This window comes from Nesoenas mayeri (assembly GCF_963082525.1).
Source record: "Nesoenas mayeri genome assembly, chromosome: 2".
In the NCBI taxonomy this organism is placed as follows: Eukaryota; Metazoa; Chordata; class Aves; order Columbiformes; family Columbidae; genus Nesoenas; species Nesoenas mayeri.
Genome location: NC_137543.1, coordinates 114,290,731 through 114,302,941, shown reverse-complemented (window position 1 = coordinate 114,302,941; position 12,211 = coordinate 114,290,731). Strand labels below are relative to the sequence as shown.

Sequence of the window (12,211 nt, the reverse complement as noted above, 5' to 3'; positions counted from 1 at the left end):
CTGCAGCGGAGCGGTTGCGTCTCCGGTCCGAGGGCGGGGTGGTGTCCCCTGGAGGAGGAGAAGGAAAGGACTTGGGGCCCCTCCGCGGGGCTGCTGGGGTCCAACTGACCGGGCTTGTATCGGGTCTGTCCGCAGAGTGTCTGCAGCCGCCGCGGTCCGTCGTCCCCTGGCGCGGAGCCGCGGGGTTTCGCCGGCCTCCCGCGGGGGTCCATGAATCGCGGGCGGGCAGCCCCGGCAGCGCCCCTCGCCCGCTTCCCCGGCTCCGGCGGCGGCCCGGCGCGGCGGCGCCGGAGGCGGTGAGATGGGGGGCAGCCTGGGCTGCCACCGCTCCATCCCCCGCGACCCGGCGGACCTGTGCCACAGCCGCAAGTTCAGCGCGGCGTGCAACTTCAGCAACATCCTCGTCAACCAGGAGAGGCTCAACATCAACACGGCCACGGAGGAGGAGCTGATGACCCTCCCTGGGGTCACCCGGGTGGTGGCCCAGAACATCGTGGAGTACCGGGAGTACATCGGCGGCTTTAAGAAAGTGGAGGACCTAGCGCTGGTGAGTGGAGTGGGGGCAGCCAAGCTGGAGCAGGTAAAGTTTGAGATCTGTGTGAGCAGCAAGGGCAGCTCAGCACAGCACTCACCCAGCTCCCTGCGCAAGGATCTGGCCTCTGAGCATCACCTCTCTGCCACCAAGATCAACATTAATACTGCCACCCCAGCCCAGCTCATGAGCATCCGTGGCATCACTGAGAAGATCGCCAACAGCATTGTGGACTACCGTAAAGAGCATGGGCCCTTCAAAAGTATCGAGGACCTGGTGAGAATGGACTGCATCAATTCCTCCTTTCTGGACAAAATCAGACATCAGATTTTTGCAGAGCGGTCCCGTCCCCCTTCGACAAACACCAATGGTGGCCTCAACTTCACAGCCAAGCCTCACCCCAGCCCCACTTCCCTGAGCCTCCAGAGCGAAGACCTGGACTTTCCGCCTGGGGGTCCAACCCAGATCATATCCACTCGCCCCTCTGTAGAGATGTTTGTGGGTGTGAGAGATGGCAGACCCGTCCTGAGAGTGGCTACCTGGAACCTGCAAAGCTGCTCCATTGAGAAAGCCAACAACCCAGGCGTGCGGGAGGTTGTGTGCATGACGTTGCTGGAGAACAGGTAAGAAGCAGCACCTGACCTGTAGGCCCAGCTTGATGTGGGGTGGTAGGTTAATGCCTTTGGGATTTGGGCACTCTAGAGTCCTGTTGTGATCGTAGTGGGGACAGGCTCCTTCCCAGGATTATTAAGTGTTTCCAGTTTCTTGCAGGGAACCCTGCTTGAATCTTAATGCTAGGACTGTAGTGAGCATCCCTTGGTAAAGCCACTGTAGACTTTGAAAGGTGGTGGACCTCCTGAGGAGGTGTGAGGACACACACAGTTGTGCAGGGAAGACTGAGATGTTATGGTCAGTCATGTTGGTTCTGTTAATGGTTGGTCAAAGGTTGTTTCTCTGTCAAGAGCCTTTTGAACAAATCTCAGTGAACTGTCTTTCCTGTCAGAAGCAGAGGAGAAGTAGCAGGTAAGGGTGGCTCTGTATGTACCCAGTTTCTTATGGTGTTTCCCAGAGCATCTTATTGCCACTTTGGGAGGCAAGATACAGTGCTGCATCTGTTTTCTCAGAGCTGCCAAGCAGAGATCTGCCAGTGCCTCTTCTCTAGAAAGTCTTGATTGGGCTGTAGTCCGTTCTCCCTCAGATCCGCTCATCAAAAATGCTGAAGAGCACAGTCAGGATGATTTGGGCTGTGTAAGGAGAGTGGTATGTCATGGCTTGTCCCACGAGGGTGATACAGCTCATTAAGAAGCAGTCACAGGGCATCTGCTGAGCCAGAGGAACCACTCATCCTTGGGGGCATGAGACATAGGGCAGCTGCCTGGGGAGGCTGTGCTGTCCCTGCACCTGGTGGGTCCCTCATTTCACTGAGTTAGTGGGCATGGAGCAAGGTCTGTTTGTGATGTGGTCAGGTGGGATGGTGCTTCTGGTGTTAATGGCTGAGAAGCTGAGAGGATTTTTGATGTTGTGGTTTTGGTTTTGCATTCATTTGTTTAGTAAGGTAATTGGGCAACGGTGATGGGGATGTCTCTCTTGCTTAACTTTCTGTTTGATCCAGAAATGTAAGAATGCAATAAGGGTTTAATAACGCTCACCCTTTCCTCTCTACATGTGAAATCTATTCCAGCTGGTCTGGCATTTAGTTTACTGCATTGGTAAACTAACTTTTCTCTCTGGTTTCTATTCAGACTTCCAGCTGGAAATGAATAGGGGCAGGGGACTTTGACTTTTACAAAAGAGGTATCGTGGAGAGGGAAGTGCTGATGAACCATTATTTCTGGCAGTGCTGAGAGCTCTGTTCTTTTCCAGTAATATGCTGAATAATGGCTCTTGTCGGTGTGGTTGCGAAGGTCAGGCACACAAGACGGATGGTGAGAGTGATGTGGTGTCCTGTGCTGCAGTACAGTGTTTGTGGTGGGGGATACCTCTGCTGTGGGCTGCTCGGAGCCTGATGCTCCTGCATGGGAAACATCTGTTATCTCACAGCCATTGCTGTTTGATAGCCAAAACAGAGGTGGTAGCCCAGCGGGGGTATTCAGATGTTAAACTGATGGCTTCAGCCTAACATCTCTCAATATTCCTCGACTGCTTCACTAGTTCAGGTATCGTGTACTTCCCTTTTCGCCACCACTCTTCTTCTTCTGTGAGCAGCTGGATGGCTGGAGCGCACCTTAGGATGAAGTCTGGTGGGATTCGGCATTGGAGTAGGGGGCAGAGGCAGACAGACCTGCTGAGGAAAGAGACAACATTGATTATCATTAGCCTCAGGATTATTCTAATAATCGAGTTTTGGAAGAAAAGTGACTTAGGTAATTTTTATTTATTTACATATATATAAAATGTGTTGGGTTTGTTTCGGTTTAATTTTTTTTTTTAATTGTTTTATCTCGACCAGTAAAGTGTTAATTCTCTGTCACTTCTGCATCTTCAGCATTTTGGCAAACACACAGTTGGCTTATTAAACAAGCTAGGCAGAGAAAGTGGCTTAGGAAATAAGCCTGCATTAGCCCAAGCTGGCCACTGTGTATGCAGAGCATGGCACAGGCCGTTTTATTTTTGCTCTTAAGCTGCATGGTGCTTTGTTTCCATGCAGTTTAGCAAACAGATACTCAGTTGTGCTGGGTGCTGTGAAAGATCACTCTGATTCTTTGAAGTTTAAAAAGAGCCTGATGTAAGTATTTGGTTTTGTTCTGTTTTATTGCATGTATATGTGCCATCAATCACACAGGGCAAGTACGATGCAATTGTTTTCTGTACTTGATCCTATTTGTGATAATGTGAGAAGCTGGAAAGAAATGAGAGTTATGTGCATCCACAGACAAGCCTACAAGGCTTTCCTGGGGAGGGGGTGCGGAATATGGGAACAGAAAAAAATCAACATGATGCAGGAAAAAAGTATACATTGGGAAAAGTCATACTCAGCATCTCAGGGAGGAATTTCCTCTTGCTTGTGCTAGCATTGCTGAGGTTGGTGGAGTTTTGCAGCTGTAAAATGGCCTCAGCCAGGTCCAGAAACTGCCTTCTTCTTTGTCTGAACTCCGTGGTCTCCCTCTTGGCTCTGGTTGTGTACCCTGGGAACTGATAAAATGCCTTGCAAACTAATCTTTGCCCAGGTGAATCAACTTCATTTGATAAATCAGTTAGATAAATTAATCTCTTGCTTCTACAAGCAAGAATACATCGCTGCACGGGGCCCACCAGCACTTGAGCCTCATTAAATCCATGGGATGTATTTTCAGGGCGCTCTGTGTGCTCAGTGGATGTTGCACACATGTTGCTGAAGTCTTCAGCTATGACCCAAACTGTTGCCTGGTGATCAGAGAGCTGGAACATGTCTCCTGTGAGGACAGGCTGAGAGGGTTTGGGTTGTTCAGCCTGGAGAAGAGAAGGCTCTGGCGGGACCTTATTGCAGCCTTTCAGTACTTAAAAGGGGCCTATAAGACAGATGGGGACAGACTTTTGAGCAGGGCCTGTTGTGATAGGACAAGGGGTGATTGTTTTAAAATAAAAGAGGGGAGATCCAGGCTAGATATGAGGAAGAAATTTTTTATAATACAATGAGGGTGGTGAAACACTAGCACAGGTTGCCCAGAGAAGTGGTAGATGCCCCACTGGATGTCCCTGGAGACATTCAAGGCCAGGCTGGATGGTGCTCTGAGCAACCTGATCTAGTTGAAGATGTCCCTGCTCATTGCAGGGAGGTTGGACTAGAAGAGCTTTGAAGGTCCCTTCAAACTCAAACTATTCTATGGTTCTGTGATCTATTTAGTCTGACAGTAGATGGATGCTCTGAAGAGCTACGCTGATGGGTACCTGCTTGCTGATTTACTTTGTGCACAGCCACCCTCGTGTATGTAAGCTGCTCCTTCATGACTGTCCCTCATCGCGCAGAGTGATATTGGGTAGTCTGGAGTGGTCTCAGGAGCTGGAGTACTGCCTTGTTGCGGTACTCCTGTTGTAGGCCCTGCCTAACCTGGCTTTTGAAATCCAGGAATAACGCACAGCAAGTCAAGAAGACTGTATTGAAACTGTGTTAAAGAGCAGTAAAGCATATTAATTTGAGATCTCGGAGACTTTCATGCCAGTTGAAGCTGGTTTGGTGTTTGCTTTGGGGTTTGATTTTGTTTGTTTGTTTTCATGACGAGTTCACAGCAAGTAGCTTTGAGACCTCTTGGGCTTGTTCTTTCAGGCATTAACAACAGGGAAAATTACTGCTTGTTTCCAGGTGAGGTTTAAAGCTGAAAGTCCTCCTGCCTTCCAGCCCTGCACAGCCTTTGCACCGAGGGAGCAGTTGTGCAGGAAGGGAAGAGGGTTGTGCCTGCATTCAAAACAAACAAAAAGCAAGAAAATGTCATCATGTAATCTGCTGAAGGATGGGGGAGGGAAAACACGATGCAAAACATTCACACTCATGCCCAGAAGTGCTAAATTTCTGAAGAGCACCAAAGGGAATGTATACCAAATCAGTAAGCATGACTACTACTGCTAAGCTATTTTGAAATTCATCGCTGCAGTACAAAAATAATGAAATGCAGTAAGGTCCTCACCCTCTTTCTCATATTACAAGGATCTATGTTTATCACAGTGTTTGAAGTGGAGGAAGGAGGTATTTTCATTCAGAGGACTAGAGGGTAATTTTAGAAGAGATTAACATGATGAATGTGGAGGTGAGCATGACATGTAATTGGATTGAAGTATCAGATGTGGGGTGAATTTGCCCAAACCTGTGACATTTCTCACAGGTGTGGTTTGGCAGATCTGGGATTTGTTGACAGGGGATGAGAACTGGCCTGTTTTTGGGGATGCAAGTCATCCTCTCCAGCTGACCTCCATTGTCCTCCATTTTCTCAGGGGGATGAAGAAACCAACAGCTTCTTCTCACAAAAAAAAAGAGCATGATCAAAATGAGTAGCATGATCAAAATGAGTAGCATGATCAAAAATGCAAGCAAGTTCAGGTCAAAGGCAGCAAGTCTTTTCATGGGAAGGATAAGAAGCCACAGTGGAAATGTTGCTTCTGGCCAAGGTTGGTAGATGTACCCCAGAGCTGTCCTGTACCCTGGGTCCATAGGGAAGGGCACTTTTTCCACTCCTCATCCACACATACCTCAGACCTGACCCTCTGGGACGTAAACTGAGCTCATGACTTCCACGACACCCTGTGACAGCTCTCTCTGGCTATAAGGTGCTGAGGCACCCACTGGGTGACCACATCAAGAAGTTTGATGCCGGCGTGTGCATCACCAGCTGATACACAGAGTGTGCTGAAGGTGCCTCCTCTACTTGGATTGTTTGCTTGAAAGTTTGCTAATAGCTGAGGGCAGTGATTGGTTGTGCATCTTTCCCAGCACAGGTTGCATTAGAGGTTTTCCAACTGGTTTTCATTATGCTTTATAATGCTGAACGGTAACTATGTGAAGACATCTTTGCAGTTGAGTAAATGCAAATTCATAGAGGGTCTGAAAGCCAGAACTTGCACTCTGTCAAAGAAACTTTTCAGTAAAAGTAGGAAGGGGAGGTGGGGTGTGTGGCAGGATGATGGTGGGGTACCAAGGTTGAGGCTCAGGCCTGTGAAGCCCAGCTCTTTTGTCAAGCAGCTCAGGCTGCTCTTTCCCTCTTCTGCTTGTGGTGTGGTCACATCTTCTAGATGCAAAAAATTTAACACCTTAACACCTCTTGCAAAAATCGCAGAACTATAGAAGAGCCCTGGTTGGAAGGGACCTTGGAAGATTATCTGGTTCAACCTTTGGTGGGAAAAGGAGCTTAGATGAGATTATCTAGCATCCTGTCCAGTTTCATCTTGAAAACCTCTAGCAGTGGGGGCTCTTCTGAATCCCTGGGGAGGTTGTTCCAGTGATTCTGTTCTTACTGCAAAAAATTTCTTTCTTACATGTCTGTAGAGTAACAAATACAAATACCAACATAAGGTTGGTACTTAGCGCCAATGGATTTTTTTTTTCCCCTCTGCTTGGCTTAGTTTTGTGGACAGCAAGTGTCTGTCCTTATCTTCAGGAACATGTCAGCCCCTCTTCCTCCCCCAGCTTTGTAACCTGTGAGCTCTTTTCACTTTGGTTAGATAGGATCTTAGAGGTCTCTCAAAGGTAAGAAGTTAACCTCAATTTCTGTGGCTCAGAGACCCAAATTGGTGTTCCTGCTGGGGTAGGTAAACCTCAGCCCAAAATTGAACCCTGGGAGGCCAGGGGTGGACAGGCAGTCTCTGGGTAACCCTCACTTTGCCACTGTACTCAGAAGCTCTCCTTCCTAGTCCTACCTACCCCAGGAGAGCAGTTGCCCTAATGCGCATCCTCTTGTCACCTAAAAGAAATGAAGCTCCTCTGGAGGAGCCTATTTGATTAAGGGACGAGGAAAGAGCTATCTCATTGAGGTCCTCACACTTGAGGTAGGATAAGTGCTTTCCCATCTCTCCCCTACATTAAATAACAGGGTGGAGGTTCTGTTTTCCTCTCCAATCTCTTAGTCTGGACTGAAAGGTGGGGTCATTACAAGGGGCAATTACAGGGTGTTTCAAAAAGATGTACCCAGTCTGAAACCATTATATCTCTGCAAGCTCAAATTGCCCATGAATGAAACTCTTATCACTTCAAAAGGGCGAGGGATACAGTTTTGAATGATTACCACGTGATAACTCATTAAACCATTTGTAATTTTTTGTATAACTGTAACATGTTGCCATCATGAAAATACACTGCTTTGAAATTGGGTCCATCTTTTTGAAACATCTTGTATTTACTCCTGGGATTTGATGGTTTGTTTGTGGAGGGGTGCACTGTGGCATAATACCTTTCCTGCTGGCTTGTAGCTGTGTTACCCATCAGGATGAAAGAAAAAGATAGCCCCCTGCCTCATCCACCCCCCAAATGGACACTGTAGTTGTAGTGTATATTAGTAGTAATGATGGTTGTAATTGCATACTTCGGAGGCTCAGCACCAGCTTGTATTTGTTATTTCTACTCTGTCGCTGTAGCTTCCAGTGGCCTGGCAAAGCCCTGAGGTGTGTCTGTTTTATGTCTATACAGCCGCTTGGTTTTTCTCCGTCGGGTTAATACTAGGCTGGAGCCTTGCCAAGAATAATTCCCCTACAAGAAAAGATCAGGAAAGAGGGCCTGGCTCCAGTAACCTGACCATGCTAATAAGTCTTAAATGGCAAAAGAACAAATACATCCTCTCTTCCTGATGTAATAGGGAGGAAATCTTGCCTCCTGCAACTGCAGGGAAAAACTTGAGAAAAAAGGAATTGTTAGGTGATAAGTTCTATGTGCACTTCACAATGGTTTCTTATGAGCAATAGAAATACAGATGCATGTAAGGTTACCATTAATTTGCACTTTCTAATACTTCTGAAGAAAAAAAAAATGGGGTGATGGAAGAGCTGTTGTGTTTGGGGGATTTTGGGTTGGCTTTTTTGCTGTTGTTTGTTTTTATCCTTTCACTTTTACGTGATCAACAATACTTCACTTGCTGGAGACCAGTGGGAGACTGAAACTACCTTCTACATACCATCTGGCAGGGAAAAGCAGCAAGATCTGAGGTGAGACTCTGAGTGACATCACTTTTCCAGTGAAATGAAACTCTGCTGATTTAATCCTGTTCAGGATTTGGCCCATTCCTTTGTCTATGTCAAATCACATGAAGGCTGTGGAGCACAGTGCTAAAAAGCACGATTGTCTCCCTGGGGGCTGAGGCTGATCTGCAGTACTGCTCCTATATTAGGTAGGGATCCCAGCTCCTCTGAGGACTGCTGCTGAGGGAAGAGGTGATGTTAATTAGTTAAATTCCATTTCCAGGCTTCTGCTTCATATGGATGCAGTACTGAGACCCTCTATGGGCATCACCTGCTCTTCCTGTAGGAGGTGGGTTGCTCCCTTGAGGTACTTTGCGACTCTGCAGTCTTTTCAGGAGAGATCAAAAGTAGCGGGTGGACTTGCATGAAGGGTGTACATCATCCCCATGTCCAGACACTTGGAGAAGGCATCTGAAGCCATGTGCTCTTCAGGAGATGTCGGAAGTGAATGCACTGAGCTGTCTGATCTGGCTTGGTCTCTGTCGATAGCTGTGGATCTGCTGGGCTTGCCACAGCCCCCACAGCTTTCCTCGCTTGGACATGACACAGGAATGTAAGACAGACCCTTGAAATCACCTGAGTAACTTTCCAAGAGATTTTCTCTTTTAAAAGGAGATCTGGGCATCTTGTTGACTTTGAACAACTGCCTCACTATACTCCTTGAACATTTGAGAGGCCATTTTTATCTGCTTTAGAGTTGAGAATGTGGCTGGAAAAATTATGTAGTTAAAGGCCAGTTTATCCATATAAGATAAACCCTATTTTTCTGCTTGCCACTGTTACTTGTGCCATAAAGCCTGACTAAAATGGAACAGATCAGTGGGGAACACATTTGTTCGTGTATTATTTTTTTTTCTGAATTTGTGTACTTGGTATATCTGGCAGCGTATTTTCAATCCGTGCCTGCTGGGCTATTCTGTGCATTGATTTTATTTTGCTGGATTCATGTTGCAAATTGCAGGTATCTTGGTAAATTGGAGCTGCTTGCTTACTCCTGCAGGGTTTGCTGTATTCCATGTGGCAAAGATTAAATGGGTTGGCTGATTTATGGTAATAAACTGGCAAATTGGTATGTGATGCAATACTGCCTGCTCCTGAATTGTGAACAGAGGCCACCAGCCTATAACTTCATCCTGATAGACTTCTCAGAAAGCTTGTGCCACGCAACTGTAGAAGGCAGACTAGGAACCTATGCATCAACAGGAATCTTTATTGCTCTGTGATTCTTCTGTGCTTTGGGAGCTCACAGTACAGCTGCAGGAAGGGTGGTTTTCTAGCTTTGGCTTTAAAAAAGAGCAATAGGATTGTTCCTGAAGGCAAAAGACACTGCTGTTCTTACCAGGAAAGAAAGACCATGGGACGACAAATGTGGGAATTAAATACTCCAAGTTCCTGAGAAGGTGCGAGTGGAAACTCAGTCGGTCCTTCTGCACTAGAAGAAAACCAAGTGCTGGTCTGGCTCACTGTGAACATGGGTTTCCAGCTGTGTTGAACAGGGACATTTAAGAGAGAATCTGGTTTTACAGATTTAGCTGCACCCTTCTTGACCGAGTTGGGCTTCAGTGTGTTTTCTATGGCTGTGTTGCTAGGAGGCCCCCGCTTCTTCAGTCTCTAATTAGCATTTCTCTGGGAATTTTGCCCAAATAATGATTTCAGGGCTTGGCCGGATGAGCAGAGAAAGTTGATAAGACCGAGATTACAGTTTGCATGTAACTTATTTTTAAGTCTCATTGTTGTTCATTGCGATGCAGGTGTAAGCTGACAGAGAGAGGCAGAGTGTCCTTACTGAAATAATTACAGTACACTGCAGTAATTTCTCAACACGATTATATGGTGTGGTGATGGAGACAAGAACTGTGGCATGTTATTAATAACAGTGCTTAAAAATAGGAACCCAGTAGCTTCTTCATTTCCAGATTTTTTTTTAATGTATTATTTTACATGAGGGACTTTGCTTTATTTGAGTAATAGCTGACAATCCCCACTGGTTTATTGGAGAATAGAAGGGCATGGTGGCTTTGCTGGGGGGAGGGTGAGACATACTGAAGACCTTCCCTCTGATGTTGGAGGTGTGCATGTGCTTTCCACCAGGATTTGGTCTGGTCCCGTCCCTTATCTCGGGGATGGGTGATTGACAGCAGGTTCTGAAATGCTACAGAAGGTGCCAAGAGCAAGGTGGGCATCATGTCAAGAGCAGATCAGCAGTGAAGGGGAATATGTAGCTGTGGTTAAAAGGATGTTTTCTGTTGAGAAACCGTTTAGTCTCACCCTCAGCACGTCTGCCTCCTGGTCAAGCTGTGTGGTATTTTCAAGTGGCATGAGTGTTTTAAACTCGGTCACCGCCAGGGAGGATCATCGTGCTGACCTCCTTTCCCTCCCGGCTTCTGGGGGGTTTGTGCAGGCAGGAGCCTGGCGTCAGCGCCAAGCTGTTATTTTCAGTGCCTGTGGTAAAATTATTAGAGGCCACTGAGTAAGAGAAATACATTTACCCTGCTTGTGCCTCATGCGTGTGCATGTTCCAGAAGCTGAACTGTGTATAAAAATATAATTAAAGAAAAAGTCCTATGGAAAAAATACATTTGGGATTATATTGTCATCTCTGCTAAGTATGGCGAGGAATACTGTGGTTACTAAATACCCTGTGTTTGCATTGTGCAGAGCAGGTTGGAGTCCCTCTGTCTGACACCACCCAGCACCTCCTGTCTGGGAGGGAGCCTCATGGCTAGGTAGGCAGGCTGTCTGTCTGTCTGTCCTGTCTCTGTCACAGAGTGTGAGGGAGAGCACAGTAATGCCCTCTGCTCTTTGTGGGGAACATCCCACAGGGCAAAGCTCTTCCAAGGAGCAGTTCATGCTGTAGGTTTATGGATACAGATGAGGACGAGGAACTGGAAAATAGCCTTTTCCTTCTGTGTGGCTATTTTTTGCTGTGTTTTTATAGGCGTTTCAGGTAACGTGCCTGAGTTCCTGTGCAAATTTAGCTACAACAGCTGTCCAAGCCGCTCACAGCTGAACGGGTTTATAGTGGGTTACTGAACAGCTAATTGATCAACAGGGCTTTTGCCGTGCACTGGGGCTGCAGCCTTCCTGCCCTAAATCCCTCCTGCTCCTGACACGCTGCCAGCCCTGCAAAACCCCTTTGCTTAACAAGTCAGAGGAGGGGAAAAGCATAAACCTTTCCCAGCTACAGCATAAAGACGCTGTTGCCTTTTCTGTCAAGAGTTTTCCTTCAACTACTTTATAGCTCCAGGTTTTTTTTCCCCTCTGCTTCCTTGTCGGTCGCCGGCTGTGGGTGCGGAGGCTGAGGGCTTGCTCCAGCCTTGCTCGGGGTAATTGCCGGTCAGTGCCCTCCCTCTCTTCCCCGAGCTCAGCTGGCATGAAGGTTAGCCAGCTTTCTGCCCAACTGGAAGCAGTGTGCTGCTGGTTATGTGCTGGATGCTAACTTAAAAACCTTGTGTTTGGTGTCTCTTATTTATTCTGTTTAAGCAAAGAAGAACCAGTGTGGCTCCAGCTCAATGCCACAGAGTTGCAGGGTATTGTGAGAGAAGCAACTCTTAATTTGGAATTGGAAAATGAACTGCAAAATCGGCAAGTCTGTTACTTTTATGCATGCAAGGTTAGTTCCATAGGCTTTCTGTCAAACCTGCTGGTCATAGCATATAAAATGACTACCTTACTCCTCTTTTTCGAAGCAGGCAAAAAATATGGAGAGAGCAAACTGCTGTCAGGAAGAATAATCTTAGCTGGGAAGAACTGTCTTAAGCTAACACAGGCAGATGTGGCTCTTCCACTGGAGACAGTGATGGGGTCCCACCTGCATGAGGACCACAGTAGGGAAGTCTTTGAGTTGTTCCCCTCTTGTGGCATGTGGGGCTGATGGTGGTGAGGCACGTACCGGCACCACAAGAAACATGAGACAAAGTACACTGTGTCTGCAAGAGATCCCCACCGCGTATAAACCTCAGAGCCACCTCTGAATTCAGTGTTAAAATAAATGTTATTGGCAGGAAAACGCCGCATTGGTGCCTTACTACCCTTTGCAACCTT

The 12,211-nt window shown here is 47.1% G+C and overlaps 1 protein-coding gene across 1 annotated transcript in view; it reads left to right on the top strand.

Moving 5' to 3' along the window:
• Nucleotides 1–301: 301 nt before the first annotated feature.
• EEPD1 (endonuclease/exonuclease/phosphatase family domain containing 1) overlaps nucleotides 302–12,211 on the top strand; it is a gene marked incomplete at its 5' end in the record, with an annotated part of 64,761 nt that continues 52,851 nt past the window's right edge. Inside the window, one exon of the mRNA XM_080339302.1 lies at nucleotides 302–1,155. Within this exon, the coding sequence (XP_080195428.1) occupies nucleotides 302–1,155 (854 nt within the window). The remainder of the gene's footprint in view (nucleotides 1,156–12,211) is intronic.